The sequence below is a fragment of the Erigeron canadensis genome, chromosome 2 (assembly GCF_010389155.1).
Source record: "Erigeron canadensis isolate Cc75 chromosome 2, C_canadensis_v1, whole genome shotgun sequence".
Lineage (NCBI taxonomy): Eukaryota > Viridiplantae > Streptophyta > Magnoliopsida > Asterales > Asteraceae > Erigeron > Erigeron canadensis.
Window position 1 is genome coordinate 37,751,063 of NC_057762.1, and position 18,871 is coordinate 37,769,933.

General features: G+C 36.4%; 3 protein-coding genes across 4 annotated transcripts; all 3 read left to right on the forward strand.

Annotated features, from left to right (window-relative positions):
* The first annotated feature begins 387 nt into the window (after positions 1–387).
* Positions 388–8,397, forward strand: LOC122588610 (DNA mismatch repair protein MLH1). 2 transcript variants are annotated; one of them, XM_043760758.1, is made up of 16 exons: positions 388–767; positions 853–1,025; positions 1,118–1,190; positions 1,319–1,453; positions 1,562–1,772; positions 2,104–2,252; positions 2,949–3,047; positions 3,827–3,899; positions 3,988–4,117; positions 4,346–4,440; positions 4,518–4,626; positions 5,064–5,229; positions 6,078–6,239; positions 7,064–7,208; positions 7,823–7,983; positions 8,176–8,397. In XM_043760758.1, the coding sequence occupies exons 1-16, from the start codon at positions 507–509 to the stop codon at positions 8,218–8,220; spliced, it is 2,187 nt and encodes a 728-aa protein (XP_043616693.1). In that variant the 5' UTR covers positions 388–506; the 3' UTR covers positions 8,221–8,397. The 2 variants fall into 2 exon arrangements, with proteins under 2 accessions (XP_043616693.1, XP_043616694.1); XM_043760759.1 differs by lacking the exon at positions 8,176–8,397 and having other exon boundaries at positions 7,064–7,216; positions 7,823–7,955.
* A 674-nt stretch (positions 8,398–9,071) lies between these two features.
* LOC122588611 (UDP-glycosyltransferase 85C2-like) lies at positions 9,072–10,937 on the forward strand. The gene is made up of 2 exons (XM_043760760.1): positions 9,072–9,573; positions 9,793–10,937. Exons 1-2 carry the CDS (start codon positions 9,072–9,074, stop codon positions 10,755–10,757), a joined length of 1,467 nt encoding a protein of 488 aa, XP_043616695.1. The 3' UTR covers positions 10,758–10,937.
* Positions 10,938–16,296: 5,359 nt separating this feature from the next.
* LOC122589734 (UDP-glycosyltransferase 85C2-like) lies at positions 16,297–18,014 on the forward strand. Its single transcript, XM_043762060.1, has 2 exons — positions 16,297–16,828; positions 16,932–18,014. The coding sequence occupies exons 1-2, from the start codon at positions 16,330–16,332 to the stop codon at positions 17,876–17,878; spliced, it is 1,446 nt and encodes a 481-aa protein (XP_043617995.1). The 5' UTR covers positions 16,297–16,329; the 3' UTR covers positions 17,879–18,014.
* The last annotated feature ends 857 nt before the right edge of the window (positions 18,015–18,871 follow it).

Below are 18,871 nucleotides of genomic sequence, written 5' to 3' on the forward strand. Positions count from 1 at the left end.
ATTGGTAGTCAGATTGACGAGGGTGTTTTGTGGTGGTTGAAGCGACGATGTTGCTGCGTGACGAAGACGAATGTTTGATGGAGATCGGAGGAAGACGTTTGGTAGAATTCGAATATATTGATGATGGAAATGCATAAGCAAAACGTAGATTAACGACAAGGATGTTGTTAATTGAAGGTTGATGACATCGTGATGGAAGAAAATAAATAGACGGTCGGTTTTTAAGAGAAAAATCCCGAAGTTATGACTTAAGATGATTTACAACAGTTACGCTAATCACTAATTACTTGTCGCAATCACACGAATTCTCTATCACAGTATCACGAGCCAAGAGCCATTTTTAAATAAAAAAATTGTAGTAATATTCTAACAAAGATTTTTTTTTACACTCGCACACTGTACACATTTTTTATTGTTATATATTTTTGCCGCCAAATAGCTCGCCTGAATTAACACGGGCTAATCTCCCGGCGATCAGAACTCTACATTCACCGTCTCCGGTCACTATGGAATCCGAAGCCACCGAACAACTACCACATCCTATGGAAACAGATCCACCTCCACCACAAGAACCACCGCGAATTCACCGCCTAGACGAGTCCGTCGTCAACCGAATCGCCGCCGGTGAAGTCATCCAACGCCCTGTCTCCGCCGTCAAAGAGCTCGTCGAAAACAGCCTCGATGCCGGTTCAACTTCCATAACTATTTCCGTTAAAGACGGAGGCCTTAAATTCATCCAAGTCTCCGATGACGGCCACGGCATTCGCGTATAAACCCTAACTTTTTTTTTTTTTTATATATATTCATATATTCAAAATATTGATTTAATAGATATAAATGTGTTGTTTGCAGTATGAGGATTTGGCGATATTATGCGAGAGGCATACGACGTCGAAGCTATCGGCATTTGAAGATCTGCAGTCGATAAAATCGATGGGATTTAGAGGAGAAGCGTTAGCAAGCATGACTTATGTGGCTCATGTTACTGTTACTACTATTACTAGTGGTCAATTACATGGTTATAAGTAATGTTTATTGGTTTAGTACTTTTTTTTTTGTTATTTGTGGCGTTACGTTGGATTAAGTTTGATTTTAATTGCGGAATTGTGTGTGTTAGGGTAACGTACAAAGACGGTGTGATGGAACATGAACCTAAGGCTTGTGCTGCTGTGAAAGGCACTCAAATTGTGGTACAAATACGTTCCTTATTATCATACTGTTATCGACCGTAGAAAACTAAAATGTAGTTAGACTTTTTGAATATGTATAAAAAGGCTATCTTTTGATTAAATGATGTATGTGTGTGTGTTTCGACCAGATTGAGAATTTGTTCTATAACATGATTGCACGACAAAAAACTCTTAAAAACTCTGCTGATGATTATCCAAAGATTGTTGACCTGCTAAGTCGGTTTGCTATTCATCACAAAAATGTGAGCTTTTCCTGCAGAAAGGTAAGTAGTTTTAAGTAGTTTTTTTTTTCTGCTTCATATATGAGTAACTTTTTAAGTTTTTATTGTAGTTCTGATATCTTGAACATGTCTGCTATCATATTGTTTTAGCATGGCTCAACTACGGCTGATGTTCATACAGTTGCTATGTCTTCAAGGCTTGACTCAATCAGATCTGTTTATGGGGTCTCAGTTGCTCGCAATCTTATACAAATAGCGGCTTCAGATGCTAATCCATCTAGTTCGGTTTTTGAAATGGATGGGTTTATTTCTGACTCTAATTACTCTGCAAAGAAGACTACAATGGTTCTTTTTATCAATGGTATGTATTATATATGACACAACTGAATACAGAAGTCCAAAGTGATTGTGACATTAAACATTTGTTTCATGTTGCAGCTATCATTACCATTGATGATAGAACACCAATTAATAAAGTTATTTTGTTTTATCTTGGTGAAGCCACACAAGAATTAGATAGAACCAAGAAAAAGGGCAATTTGTTCTGACATTTTTTACTTTCTTGTGTGTAGTTGAGTGATAATTCAGACCAATATGAACATTTCAACCCAACTTTTGGCTGATTAATTATTGACTTTCAAGTAGGTCTTGTTGTAATATCTTCTCTTTTTTGGTCACTTATATTTTCACAGAACGATTAGTTGAATGTACTGCCCTGAAAAGGGCAATTGAGATCGTCTATGCTGCAACTTTGCCCAAAGCATCAAAGCCTTTTATATACATGTCGATTACCTTGCCTCCTGAGCATGTTGATGTTAATGTGCATCCTACAAAGAGAGAGGTAATAATGCTTCTCAAATTTGTTTTTTTGATCTATCATATCCAGATTTGTTTGCCACTTTGCCATCATCTTCCTGATTTGGTTCATTTAGGCAACTTACTTTTGTTGGTTCTGCTTCCATATCATGGTGGTAATTATCATTTCGATAGTCTTATATGCAGTCAAGAGGGGTGTTTGGGATTACGTTTTGAAGCGATTATCTGATTATTACGTTTGTAAAACGCAAATAATCTAAAAAAGTGATTATCTGCTATGAAAATGTGGTTTTGGAGAAGCAGGTTCATACATGCTTTTTCAAAACGTAGTTTTGAAAACGCATAATTATTTTGAAAACGCAAAATCTGTTTTGTAATCGCAATAACAAACATTCCCTAAATATGCTGCTTTTTTCACTCCATTTATATGAGATTGTATATAGGAACCAAATGAACTTGTATTTTTTCTATTTAACCTTTGATCAGTATTTTTTTCTGCTTATCATGGTTTCTTCTATGTTTAGAAAGTTAGACATGGTTGATATATGTGATCTGACTTTAGAGTGTTGAATATGGATACTGGAACCAGGTCTACTTTTGATTTTATTTACTCTGTGGTTCCAAGGGCCCATCTTCTGTATTAATGTGTATATATTTAGGGTTTCACCAAGTGATCAATGCATCTTTTTGACACTACACTTTAACTCATAATTTTATGCAGGTGAGCCTTTTGAACCAGGAGGTTATAATTGAGAAGATACAATCAACGATAGAATTGAAGCTAAGAAGCTTCAATGAGTCTGGCACTTATCAAGAACAGGTAATTGTTCTCATCAGACTCTCTGCATTGTGAATAACTGTACATGTTTTCAAAATTAAAGGTTCTTGCTCTTCATCTATCAACTATCAAGTTACAAACTCTAGTCTGTTTGATACAGTGAAGTCTAGACTCTAGATTAGAGAATTAAATGGTGAAGGGTTTGGAAATGCAGCCTGTTGTAAAGAGTCAGTGATGAGAACAGAACTCACTACATAGAACTGCACTGAATCACTGATAAACGTGTATTATTAAGTAACTCAGGGAAGTAATTTGATTACAAGGATACTGACAAGGAAATGTATAAGTAGAAAACCATGAACCTCACCTCGTGAATGCTAATATTGATGAAGAAAAAGTTCCAAATGGTACCAAATGTTAAGTTTTGCTAAACATTACTTACCAGATCCCCTTTTGTAGCTCAATTGGTATTGGATGGGGGCCACAAGTAGCACAAGGTCCTGTGTTCAATCCCGAGCATCCTCAGCCGGTACCCATCCTTCTCCCCATATGATGGACTGGCAGCCAATTGTGCGTTGGCCTGGGTTGTCGGTTATAAGATAGCATCCCGATGTACGACATATACAAATCTACCTGATAACTTTACGATGTTTGCATTCTGGATGTGATTATCAATGTCCTTAGACATTAAATATCACAGTTTTGTAGATTTATAAAGCCGAATGGGATAAACATTCGAAGGTTATAGCTTGTGCTATCCCCTCTTTTTGTGCTTCAATAATTTAATTCATTTTTTTTTATATCTTAATGTATGAGCTTAGCAAGCTGTGGATAGCTCTCCAGTCAGTACAGGAGCTGCAAACAAAGTTTCTCCTATAAATGCATCAACCTCTGGTATGCTAATTTTTTTTGTCTTGACCAAATCTGTTAATGTAAATAGACCTCTTAATATATTAATGCGTTTTTGTTTATCTACTTGGAGGGTCTCAAAAGGTATATGCACATAAGATGGTGCGGACCGACTTTCAGGACCCTTCTGGGAGGTTGCATGCCTACATGCAAGTAAAGTCTTCCAGGCACCTCGAAAGCAAATGTGACCTGAATTCTTTGAGGTAGGATAAATATTCTGTGAATGCTGAATTTCCTATGCACTTTTTTGGGTGTTTCGTTTATGGATAAAGAATGTGTTGATTGGTGGTCCGGCACCAGCTGGGTCATGATCGCTAGCGGCTGGTCTTTCTAATTTTCTTACTGTTATGGGACTTATCTGTAGTTCCAGAAATATGGACCTCTTTTAAGTTCTATGGTACACACTTGCACATCTAATGACTTTTTTGTAGATCTTCCATCAGACAGAGGAGGAACCCAAAGGAGACTTCTGATCTTACGAGCGTGCAGGAGCTTGTTAATGAGTTTGAACGTGGTTGTCATTCTGGTATGCACACTAAATTCGTTTTCTGAGATTGTTTAATCTTGTGTTATATATTCCAGTGCATTATGAATTTTTTTTAGGTCTTTTGGACATTGTAAGGAATTGCACGTATGTTGGAATGGCTGATGATGTTTTTGCTCTTCTTCAGTATAATACCCATCTATATCTTGCAAATGTTGTAAATTTGAGGTAATATATTAGCTTGCTTTTGTGCCTTTTATGGTAATGGTCACTAACTATATTTGAAGTTGTGGGGCTCTTTTCAGCAGTTTGTGTCTATCAAATAATGTCCGATGTTCTGCTTGTGGCAAATACTTATTGGACCTAGTAATAAAAACCTGCTCAAGTATAAACTAAAATTAAATGATTGCTAATCACTTTTAAACATATGTTAACTTTTGCCAAATATATATCTTTTTAAAGGCAAAGACTTGCACTCTTAACCACCTATTTTTTACGACCATTTAAATCTGAAACATCTGTTCTGTTTATGTTGGTATAGATACTTTGATGAATATTAAATAACTTTGTTTTACAGCTTAGTATCAACTAAAGAGCTTTGAATATTAAATAACTTTGAATATTAAATGAAATATTTTCATTTATTTGACTCCCGTCTTTTGTAGCAAAGAGCTCATGTATCAACTAGTTCTGCAACGATTTGGTTACTTCAATGGAATACAATTAAGTGATCCCGTTCCATTGCAAGAACTGATTACTATGGCATTGAGGGAAGAAGATCTCGATTCAGAAGAAAATGAAAATGATGATTTAAAAAGAAAGATTGCTGAAGTAAGATAACCTTTTACTGTTTCCAATTCATTCAGTGGCTTTCTGTTATTGTTTTTTCGTGTTAAAGGCTTGAAAGGCCATTGTACTCTTTTGTTTGTATACTATTGCACCATGCACTTTCTTATTGATCTATATCTTGAATGAACCTATAGTATTTGGAAATATATGATACCTTTGACCAAATTTCAGGCTGCACTCAGTTTTTTCCGGCTACAATTCTCCCTCTTTATACCGGTGGAAGCTTATTCTCATTTTTTTCACACAGTTCCACCTTTTTTTGGTACAAACCAATTTTATAAACATTCTCAAGCATTCCTTTCATCCATATACCTTTTTTCTCACCATTTCCAAGTTTTAAATTTGATTGATCTTGTTGGAATTTGTGGGAAAAACAGGGCTAGAGAAGTGGTATAGAGATGAAAAAGAAGGTAAAAATGATTATCTCATAGGTTTGTACTAAAATACTGTACCAAAACATAAAAAAGTACCATATCTGTAGTTCTGTACCATAACCCGAAATCTTGTCAAAAAGTACCATTTCTGTAGTTCTGTACAATTTTTGAAAGTTATTGGGTGTATAGGTCGATAAAAAAGTACATGGTGCAACTGTGTACATAGCGAAAAGAATGTTGGTATTTCGGGCCTTTAAGGCTTTAACCCCTTTTTTTGCTCTTTCATGAAACGAGATACTTTGTAGCTTCTATGGTTCATCTTTTTTTTTTTTTAAAGTTTATATTGGGTTCCAAGTCATGTATGTTCATCTCATAAGCTGTATATACTAATGTCGTATCTGTAGTTTCAGTACCGTTATTCAACTCTTTTATTATTGCTCATCTTTCTACATGCAGATGAATGCGAAGCTACTCACCCAGAAGTCTGAAATGCTTCATGAATATTTTGGCATTTATGTGGATCCACAGGGCAATTTGTCAAGGCTTCCCGTCATACTTGACCAGCACACACCTGACATGGACCGTCTTCCAGAATTTGTTCTGTGTCTGGGAAATGATGTAAGTCACACATATTGATACATGTACACATTGAGAATATATATATATATATATATATATAGGGAAAGTATATATATGTAATATCAAATATATGTCCATATACATCTTGACTTTCTTGTCCATCTAAGAATAAGGTGACATATTGCCTGTGTTTTGTTGTAAAGGATTAACTTTGATAAGTAAGTCAGCTCAGCCCAATAAGATCAAGGTTGATGTTTTTTTGTTAAGGGCTCCATATTAGTAACTCTTGGGCCCTCTAGCCCATGAGTTTAATAATAAAAATTGGATTTTTATTAAATATGAAGCTATTGACTCTGAATGCATTCCGAATGGACTGCAAACACTAGAAGTATTTTTTAAATAATTAACTGCTGTCCATTAGTCAGCCTCATTCTTTTGGGTAAGATGTAGCTGCATTCTTCATTGTTAAACACTAGGGTTAAGTTATCAGCCTATGAACTTAGTTTTCACATAGTAATTTCATAGGAGATCAATCACTATACATAGGTTCATAAGCTTATTAGATTAAGCTTATGCATTGTCTCATCACACTCATGAGAATTGCATTTTTTTGACTTCACGTGTAAATGAATGGAATTTAGTTGACCTTTCTGAATGTGAAACAAAATGTATCTGCAAACATATATGCTAAAGTAATCTTCTGGACCAACAACCAAACTGCGCATCCACTATAAACAATCAACGGTAAGAAGAATACCAATCTTCACAATATTACATGATTTTTGTGGACTGTACTTGAATTTTAAGAACTCTTTAATATCTATGCTATTTTAATAAGTGGGGGTTTTCCTTTCCTTCTTTAGGTCCTTTGGGATGATGAGAAAATTTGCTTCCAAACGATAGCTGCTGCTCTTGGTAACTTTTATGCTATGCATCCGCCCTTCCTACCAAATCCATCAGGTGATAATACAGAAATTTATAAGAGAGGCTCTTGCTCTAGTGCTGAAGGTAAGGAGGTGTGAATTGTTATCTATACTATATTATAAAGCAGATTTCTTTATATTTTCAACATTGAACTTAAATTTTCAATATTGATTTCAAGTACCTCCCCAAAATATCTATTATATATTTACCTAAAATAACTATAATACCCTTTCTCTCTCCTCAAATCTCAACCAATCATTTTTTTTTCTCTCTCATCCATAAATCATTTTATTCTTCTAATTCATTCAAAATCTTTTATCTTAAAAACCGTACATCGATAAATTATAAAAATTATATGAGTGTTCTTAAAATTTCATGCTCTTTCATTAGAGTGGTCATTCGATATACTTTCGACGAATTTTTAAATCCGAGGGCGTAACCCGTACGGCTAAGGGCGGAGCCCGTCAGGTAGATCACCCCATTACCGCCACCGCCGCCGCCGCCATTACATCACCACCCCGCCATCACCTCCATCACCGTAGCAACGCGCGGGTACCGTTCTCGTTAATCTTTTAAGCGTTTCCTCCTATTTGAGAGTTAAAATTTACTGAATATATACTCAGTTATACAGAATTGAGGAGTGTTGTTCCTTGCTTTTATCTTTTCACAATGGTAATTTGGAAAATCCTTTATTTCAGGGGATGCTATTGGGGAGGAAGGAGTTGATGATGAGCTACTTTTAGAAGCTCAGAATGCATGGGCACAGCGAGAATGGTCGATACAACATGTTTTATTTCCCTCTATGCGTCTCTTCTTCAAGCCTCCAACTTCAATGGCTACAAATGGAACATTTGTGCAGGTATAAATTTCATTCACGGGCATGCTTTTTGTGTAAGTGATAATAATATTTAAGTTAATTGTCAAGAACATTTGATTGTTGGATAATGCAATAAGTATCTTTATTGGCATTAATTTACGAGGGCATGGATGTATCTGATGGAAATGCCAACGATACTGGACCCCTGCACTAAAAAGGGTGCTTTCTGTGTAGGTGGCCTCTCTGGAGAAACTATACAAGGTTTTTGAAAGATGTTAGAGACACCCAGATATTTTTGGTATGTCCTAAGTGAGGGTGTACTTGGCACTTTAGGACCCTGTAACTATGAATGTATATAATTAAGGATTCTTGCACAAGTATATTCCTAGGTAAACAAATGTTGTGTTGCTTGACATTACATGTTTTCCTGATAATACAGACTTGCTTTTGCTCTTATTGTGCAACGTTTGCAGTGCCTCCTTATTGATATGATCCAGTTTACGCTGAGATAATTTTATTTAGGGGTAAGCATCATTCAAAGCAGGTCGGCAAGATCGTTATCTGGAATCATTTTTGCCTACACAAGATTGGAATCGTTTGTTTGGAAGATTCTGCCAAAACATTTATATATAATACTAGAAAATTGAATGTATAAGAAATTAATGAAATCTTCTTGCCTCAATCATCATATAATGGCAGTAAAATATTATCATATGACAAATAAATGACAAAACATTGGTCTTCTTTTCTATTTTAAATATTACCCAGGTTTCTTTCTGTTTAGCAACTTGCAACTCAGTTATTGTAATTAGTTAATTAGTTATTATTAAAACTGAATAGATGACTATTAGTCTACCAAGTACTTAATTATTGTAATAATATTTTAAACTTCATTGTTGGTCCCTCGTCCAACTTTCTAGTACAAACTATCCCTAGAACTTATTTTTGTTGCATACCTCATCTAGTGACTAGTCATCTCTCAGATTGGTGCTAAAAAGTTGGACGAGGGACGAGGTGTAGAACAAACGATAAACTACAGGGGCAGTTTATGCATTTTACTCTAGTTGTATATTACTGTAATTCAAAAGCTGTATATATAGCTCAAGTCCTCAACCACAGGCTGGGGTAAAATGGACAGAGTTGTCATAACTGGGAAGAAGCCTCATGTAATCTGTATCCCAATACCAGCACAAAGCCACTTACTCGCCATGCTCAAACTAGCAGAGCTCCTTCACCACAAGGGTCTCCAAGTAACCTTTGTTAACACAGACTACATACACAATAAGCTTTTGCAAAATTCCGTTGACCTCCACTCCCTCGATGCTTCGTCTGGTTTTCGATTTGAAACCATTTCTGACGGCATTCCTCGTACTTCGGAAGACTACGATGACTCGAAACTACTCCTGGAGCACATTCAAATCACCTTCTTAACACCTTTTCTTGATCTTGCAGCCAAACTTCCAACACCTCCTACTTGTATCATCTCTGATGGCTTCATGTCGTTTTTCACTATTGAGGCTGCACAAAAGCTAGGTATCCCCATCATGCTCTACTGGACTCTTTCAGCTGGTGGCTTCATGACTACTTACCAAATACAATCTCTCATTGATAAAGGACTTGCACCACTTAAAGGTAGGTTTTTTATTTTATTTTATTATTTAAAAGTTGGTCTAATTGGTAAAGCAAGTTTTGTGATTTTCCTGTATAACTGTGACGTTTCATAATATTGTTTTAGCTTATAAAAAAGGATAAATGAGTGAGAACCCTCTGGTTCCATGTACCGTCTTCCGTGAGCGCTGCTTTAGCTTATATATATGTACAAAAAGTAATAATGGTCAATCATATATGCAGATGAAAGTTACTTAACAAACGGATATTTAGACACCATTATTGATTGGATTCCGGGAATGGATGGAATCCGCCTTAAGGATTTGAATAGCGCAGCCTGGACCACAGATCCCGCCGACAGACTCTTAAACTTCTGCATTAAGGGTACGCAAAATTCCCACAATGTTACACACAATATCCTCCACACCTTTGATGCTTTAGAGCCTAGTATTGTGAATGTTCTCTTGTCCATGTATCCCCATGTTTATACGGTTGGTCCACTACAATTACATCTTAATCACATACCAGCAGAAGAAAAACAAAGAAAAATGTTAAATTTTGATGGATACAACTTAAGGAAAGAAGAACCGGAGTGTTTCCAATGGCTTCAATCCAAAGAGCCAAACTCCGTCATTTATGTAAATTTTGGGAGTACAACGAAAATACTGCTACAAGATCTCATAGAATTTGCTTGGGGACTTGCCAATAGCAATCACTATTTCCTTTGGATAATAAGATCAGATTTGGTTGTGGGCGAGTCATCAGCTTTGCCACCTGGATTTGAGGAACATCTAGAAAAGAAAGGTTTCATAGCAAGCTGGTGTTCACAAGAAAAGGTCCTGAACCATCCTGCGGTTGGAGGGTTCTTGACTCACTGTGGATGGGGTTCGACTATTGAGAGCTTGTCAGCTGGCGTGCCAATGATATGTTGGCCGTATTTGTGGGACCAGCCGATCAATTGTAGGTACATATGCAACGAATGGGAGGTTGGATTGGAATTGGGAAAGGACGTGAAACGGGAGGAACTTAGTAAACTTGTACAAGAGCTGATGGGTGAAGGAGGTCACAAAATAAGGAAGAAAGCCATGGAGTGGCAACAAAAGGCTAGATGTGCAACGGGTCCCAATGGTTCATCGTCCATGAATGTAAACAAACTTATCCAAGAAATCACGATGCTGTCAAGGAACACCTACAAGTCTTTGGGCTAACCGTACTATTCAAGGGGTATCTGTATCCCCAACCAAGTGGTTCTGATTCAAGTACAAATCTGTATCGCAGGGAATGTATGGGTTTGTTTCTAAAATAAATTTGTCATGTATCGGGCCCTCTCTGGAACCCTGTCTAGCTTGACACAACACAATTCTCTGATAACTTTAGGACGCGTTTGATTGTGGTATATTTCCTGGTTTTCTATTTTTAATTTTTGAAAAATGAAAGGGTTTTTAATTTTCGGAAATTAAATGAAAATATTTAAACCACGTTCTAATTATTTAGGATATGCAACCACTGGTTAAACCCCAGTGGCCAGGGGTGTTTCCCTAAACCTGCTATGCGGGGCCCCAGGAGAGTTTACTCCAAGGTCTCGAGTTCGAGCCTTAATTGGTAGGTTTTCCTCGATGGTATTTTCCAATAAAGGAGGTGGTATGGTGAGAAAAGCTATTTAAGATCAGCTTAGTGCGGGACCCTTTCGTTGTGCGATTAACACATATCATACGCATCTGAGGTAAAATTCACTTGTCAAAAAAAATTATTTAGGATATGCTATTTTCATTTTCCATTTTTGAAAACAAGAAAACATGTTAGAGATGCGAGGAAAAAAGTAAGAGGGAAAACTTATCCGGTCTTCCCCTAACCCTATAAACTACATTTACGAATTATGATCACTCAGTTCTTATGTATCAAGTAACTAATTTTGCTATGTGGTCAAATTTGGACTACTCGTCTACTCCGATTGTCAAAGGCGTGATTAACTTACAGTGAATGAGATTAGTATCTTGGAATGTGACAAATTTTGGACGAATGTCTATAGCGGAAAATCACTAAAGTATGTAAACAACTCGAAATTATGTTTATTGTATGTAAGAAAACATACGTGACAACTATATATAACTGTCACTTGTTAAATTTTGATTGGTCGGATACATTTTCTTACATACAATAAACATAATTTTGAGTTGTTTAGATTAGGGATGTGCAAATGACCCGACTCGCGAAAACCCGGCCCGGCCCGCGACCCGCAAGTGCATAAAAATAGGAACCGTGACCCGGCCCGTGAAGGTACGGTTCGGGTTCGGGTGGGTTACGGGCGGGTCACGGGTTTCCTTCACTTTTTTTCGGTTTTTGGCTTGACCCGACCCGGTCCGACCCGCGCGACCCGCGACCCGAAAATGTCACAAAAGCTTGACCCGTGACCCGGCCCGTTAGCCCTACGGGCGGGTCGGTTCAGGCCGGTTCCGGGTCGGGTCACGGGTCACGGTTTTTTTTCTCATCCCTAGTTTAGATACTATACACACGACTTTAGTTATATATTACTATAGACATTCGTCTAAAGTTTGTTACATTTCAGGATCTAGCTTTTTATAAAATAAAAAAGTTAAAAAGAGCAAAAAAAATCAAGATACCTATTAAATTTTAAACAATTTCATCTAATATACATATAATACTTTTAATAAAAATATTTACAACATATATCCCTCAACCATTAAAATAATTACTATATTACACCCTTTATATCAATTACTTTTACATTAATAACTACACAATTATCGCCACCACTACCACCATCCGTTGCCATTGCCACTGTTATCAGCGTCACATTGCGTAAGTATTAAGAACTTCTGTAGTGGAAAATAAAGTATCCTAGTCAAATGACGACATGGAATTGACATAGTTGACCTGAAAGTCTTTCTATCCCCCCATCATAAAATATGTGGACAGGATAAATCTAAAAAATTCTACAGTATATTGTACGTGGCATTGTATCATAGTTGACCAAGTCTTATATATATGGCCACCCAAGCTGAAGGAGCAAGCCAAGTTTGTCATCACTCATCACCAAGCAAATTTTTCACAAAACCTCCAAAGTTCTTGTTTTTTTTCTTTTGTTTTTTCCTGAAGCTGTGAAAAAATATTAACTCAAGAAAAACTATACTCCGTAAATGTTACAGTGAGTCAAGTAAGAGACATAGACATGCATAAATAATAGGAAGTCACTTCTTTTGATAGATGTACCACAACTATGCATTGTTAACTTGTACAGTTAACAATATGACTTGTATATTGTGGTACATCTATAAAAATTAATGGTACAAATATCATTTCCCATAAATAATAGAACAAATTTGAGTTAATAGTAAATTTTCATTTTCGATATAGAATAATATATAGGTATAAAGGCATGAGAATGTACCCAACTATGGCAAAAAGACTATGTAATGTACCCTAACACTCAACTTGCTATTCAGTGTAACCAACTATGTTTTTTGGGTTATTCAATGTAATTAACCGACTAATAAACAAGTTACAGGTTACCACTTTTAATTTTATTCCTTGTATATTAAAAAAATTCATCATCATCATCATATATCAGTCATCTATCATCTACAAAAATGGAGATTACCAATTTTTATACACAAATTCCATCCTTTTTCTTCTTTCTGAAATTTCCCAATTTCATCTTCAAGAAAAGAAAAGCATCAAAAACTTCATATTTACATTACTTTTCACTCTTCATATAAACGCATATTCAAATTTCAATCCAACAACTAAAAAAAATTCAATCTTTTTTTTTTTTTTTTTTTATCATTTCAAGCTTAATTCCATAACCCCAGAAAAACCCTTTTGCGGTTTAGCTTAGTTTTTTCAAAATCGAAAATGTCGAATGACCACCAACTGCTCGACGAAATGCCTAAGTTGATTCCAGCAAAACGGCTACAATGCTGGTGTCTTTTGAAAAGTATTCCAAAAGGGTGTTACTGAAAACGATACTGGATCGTAGAGACACGGTTTGGGGTTGCTTGATCAGAGAGTTGTGGTTGGAGGATGGGTTAAGTCTTCAAGAGAGATTAAAAAAGATCCTCCGGCAATTTTTGAGAGATGGGTTAGCCGTCATCATCAACATGAACATCAAACAACATACAAGTCATCATTCATCACCATTTTTCCGGCGAATCACCATTTTTTCCGGCGAACTTTATTTCAACATCTTTTGGCTTGGGTTTGTGCGGGATCAATTTTTGAGTCGACTGGTGGTAGTTTCAAGTCTTAATTCGAAGAAACAACATAGTTATCACGATTTTAATTTTTCCGGCGAATCACCATTTTTTCCGGCGAGTGTTGGATTCAAAAACTTTTGGTTAGGGTTTGTGCGGGAGCAACTTTTGAGTCGATTGGTGGTAGTTTCAAGTCTTAATTCAAATAAACAACAAAGTTATCGCGATTTTAATTTTTCCGGCGAGTGTTGGACTAGTGAGGATGATGATGATGATGGAAACCGGATGGAAACCTATTGTAGCAGGTTGCTTGCGTTGAATAACCCAAAAAACGTAGTTGGTTACACTGAATAGCAAGTCGAGGAGTAGGGTACATTACATAGCCTTTTTGCCATAGTTGGGTATTCCTAATATATAATACGCGTACAACTTAAGTAACATAAATTTACATGGTGTTGGTTTGGAAAATAACAATAAGTCAATAAGTATATGGACTAGCTTCTCTGTATCAATGATGAGTTAGTGTAATGGTTTGGAGTTCCCTTGGTGACCTATAGGTCTTAGTTTCGAATCTCCATTCTACCAACTTTGAGATTTCGGTAGTCCTTCTATGAGGGCTTGACTTAGGTATACTCAGGTTCAAGTCTGAGAGGGCAGGGTTTACCCATATTAATCGTTGTGCCTTTGAGCGGATTAGTAAGGGGTTTTTCCCCCATTGGGTATTTGAAATAGACATTTCTACTCCGAGAGAGCTCTCTAGCACGGACCCGATTAAGACAACGTATGCTAGACTTCTCGTTGAAGTTTCAAGCGAAATTCACCTTTCAAAAAAACTAGCTCCTCCGTAATTTGTAGACATATTATTTTTAGCCTATAAAGACAAAAATATTTTCTAATACATATTGGTACCCGGAAGCAAATGTTCAAGTTCCATCACTACACATTGTAATTGATATATTTCAAAAACAGCTTTTAAATCCGGCTCAATATTTGGTTTACAACATATAAAAGAGCAAAACCGAAAACGCATAATGAAAATGTTACAACATATATCCCGAAAAATGTTCAAATAATCAAGATAATTGATGTATAGGCATATTATATGAACATTTTCAAAAAACCCAAAAAATCAAGATAGTTGTTAAATTTTAAACATGTTCATATAATATACCTATAATATATTAAATGAAAATGTTTATAACATACATCCCTCAACTATTACATAAATTACTATGTTACACCATTTATATCACCTTTACATTAATAACCACATTACTATCGTCACCATCCGTTGTCGTCATCTCCGCTGCCACCGGCGTCGATTGCCAAATATTGAGTATTTATGTAGTAGAAAATAAAGTATCCTCGTCAAATGACATGGAATTGACATAGTTGACCCGGAAGATATATATGCCTATATAGATAGGAAAAATCTAAAAATTTCTATATTGTGGCATTGTATCACAAGGGCGTAGCTACGTAGGGGCCGGGAGGGGCGTCCGACCTCCCGAAATTTTTTTGCGATGTAGGGGGTATATTGGTTTCGTGTAGAAAAAATTCGATATACTCGGTTTCGACCCCCCATCTTAATTGTGAATTTTTTTTTATATACCAAGCAATAAAATTGATCCATTACATTTTACATAAGCCAACAAAATTACTTAGCCCAAACTAAAACTCATTACTTAATTAAAAATTTAGCCCACTGAACTCAAGGTTCTTACAGGTCGAAAGACTGAACTCTAATTTCTTCAGTGAATCGAACCAGGTACCAACCGTTTGTCTCCTTCTTAATGTTTACTTGTCTTTGACAAATATTTAGTTTTGCCGTGATTGAAACTTTTTTTTATAATAATAGTATCTATTTTTTTACCCGATCCGAATTGAATCACTGACCCGAACATATTACCTGAAAAATAGCGTTAGGAAAAAAAAATTTAGATCCCGACCCCCACTCAAAAGTTTCTAGCTTCGCCACTGTTGTATCATAGTTGACTAAGTCTTATATTGCCATCCGAGCTGAAGGATGTCAAGTTTGTCATCACCAAGCAAATTTTTGATTTTTCACAAAACCTCCAAAGTTTTTTTATTTTTCTTTTGTTTTTTCCTGAAGCTGTGAAAAAAATATTAACTCAAGAAAACTTATACTCCGTAAATGTTATAGTGAGTCAAGTAAGAGACTTAGACATAAATAATAGAACAAAATTAAGTCGATATGTAATAATATATAATAGAAAATGTTCAAGTTCCCCAACTGCGCATTGTAATTGATACATTTTAAAAACAACTTTTAAATTCTGCTCAATATCTGGTTTATAATGCTTGTTAATTACTTTTGAATAACAAAAATAACTGACAAGAAAGCCGGCAGGCAACATGAATAATATATAAACACTCTACAAAACATAAATACAAGAGTAAACGTTAAAATCAATCAGTTTCAATCAATTTAGCTATGATCTTTCCGGTATTAGTACTTTTTATCTTTTAGTTCTTTTCTTAGCCGTCTACTAAGACCTTATATACCAGCATACATACGTCGACCCCCTTTGAAAACAAGCACCGAAAAATGGACACACTGGCCACAACTGAGAAGAAGCCTCATGTAATTTTTATCCCACTACCAGCCCAAAGCCACATAAAGGCCATGCTCAAACTTGCAGAGCTTCTCCACCACCTTGGACTCCAAATTACCTTTGTTAACACGGAGTATATCCACAAGCGTCTGATTCGTTCCAGTGGTTCTCAAAGCCTTGATGGGTCATTTGGTTTTCAATTTGAAACCATCCCTGACAGCATTCCTCGTAGTTCTGAAGATGACGACGGTGGAGAACTACTATTGCATTACGTTGAAACCACTTTCTTGGCTCCTTTTCTTGATCTTGCAACCAATCTTCCAACTCCTTCTACTTGTATCATATCCGATGGATTCATGTCGGCTTTCACTATTGAGGCTGCACAAAAGCTAGGAATCCCCATCATGCTCTACTGGACTTTTTCAGCTTGCGGCTTCATGGGTATTTACCAAGTCCAATCTCTCATCGACAAAGGACTTACACCACTAAAAGGTTTGCTCTCAATGCACGTTTTAGATATGTTTACGCTCTGTCTCTTTTAAATATTAGTAAAAATGTACTCATATTATATATTAGTGGTTATTCATGTACACAGATGAAACTTACCTGACAAATGGGTATTTAGAAACCATTGTTGATTGGATTCCCGGGATGGAAGGAATTCGGCTGAAGGATATGAACAGCATCATTCGGACTACAGACCCTGACGATAAAATCTTGACATTTTGTATCGAGGCTACACAAAAGTCCAACGATGTCATACACCATATATTCCACACTTTTGATTCTTTGGAGTCTAGTATCATCGATGCTCTCTCATCTGTGTTTCCTAAAGTCTACACGGTTGGTCCAGTGCAGTTACTTCTTTATCAGAAGCCAAACAAAGAACCACAGCCTGAAATGTCGAAATCCATTGGATACAGCTTGTGGAAAGAAGAACCAGAGTGTTTCGAATGGCTCGAATCCAAGGAACCAAACTCTGTCATTTATGTGAGTTTTGGGAGTAGTACAGTAATGTCTTTACAAGATCTTTTAGAATTTGGTTGGGGACTTGCTGATAGCAACCACTATTTTATTTGGGTAATCCGATCTGATCTGCTTAACAGTGAATCGAAAGTTTTGCCTCCTGAATTTGAAGAATGTATAAAAAAGAGAGGTTTCATAACAAGCTGGTGCTCACAGGAAAAGGTCCTGAACCACCCTTCTGTTGGAGGGTTCTTGACTCATTGTGGTTGGGGTTCGACCATTGAGAGCTTGTCCGCTGGTGTGCCAATGATATGCTGGCCTTTTATGTGGGACCAGTATACAAATTGCAGGTATATATGCAAGGAATGGGGGGTTGGGCTGGAGATGGGGAAGGACGTAAAAAGGGAGGAAGTCAGTAAGCTTGTAAAAGAGTTGATGGGAGAAGGAGGTCACAAAATGAGGAACAAAGCCATTGAGTGGCAGGGACATGCGCAAAACGCAACAAGTCCCAACGGATCATCTTCTCTGAATGTAAACAAGCTTATTGAAGAAATCCTTATGCTGTCAAGGAACTAAGTGTTTCTCTATAACACAATATGTACCGATTTAGTGTGGTGCGCAATACTTTTAAGCACATAAAAAATCATTGATGTTTATTGCGGTGTTGTGAACAAGCATATTTTGTTTTTTGTCGCATTAGTTTTATTTTCAATTTTTTCTAGCTATTGTGGATCTAACAATTATTAACCACATCAGTATATGAACATGTTTAAATATATTTGTCACTACTAACCAACCGGCCGACCTTGGCCTAGCAGCATCAGTTTCACTTTCTAAGTCTGTGGTTAAAACTTAAAAGTTCAATCCTTGTGGTAATCATAGTTCATATTAGTACACAGTTTAGAGTGTTTCGAAAAATCAACAATTCTCACTACTAGCTGGATTTAGAGAAGGCCGGCCCATGTGAAATGGAACAGAGGAGAACGAACTTGAAGAGCTGGGTTTCTTGCTTGTTACTACTTCATTTTTAAATCGTTTGGACTATTGGGAATGTGTAGTAGGTGCAACTCAACGCTACAATTTGAAAGCCATTAGACAAGAAACTGAAAAACCCAACAGAAATTCAATAGGTGCGGTGGAATACATTGCTTCCAAAGAAAATCAACATACATACTTGGTGCATCTCCAACAAAAGACTTGCAACTTCAGTCCACTTGGATAACAAAAGTATTGATCTACATTCAACAAGAGGACCTGGGACATGTATGATGATGCACGCACAAGCAACAGAACAGCATCTCTTCCTCGAATTAATGCCAAGTGACAATTTTGTTTTCTTCTAATTTACGATTGCTCAGTTCTTGTTTAGACTAGTTTGACTAGTTAGTCAAACTTAGACTACCCAATATATTGTAATTTTACTTCTTCTAATGTTTTAAGAGGCACATATTACTTCATAAAAAGTTTTTTTTTTTTTTTAATCTTGATCAAAAGCTGGTGCCTTTATACGCCATTTATTTCTTTAAAAAACTGGAAGACAAAAGCCGGCATTGCTACGATAACTTCAAT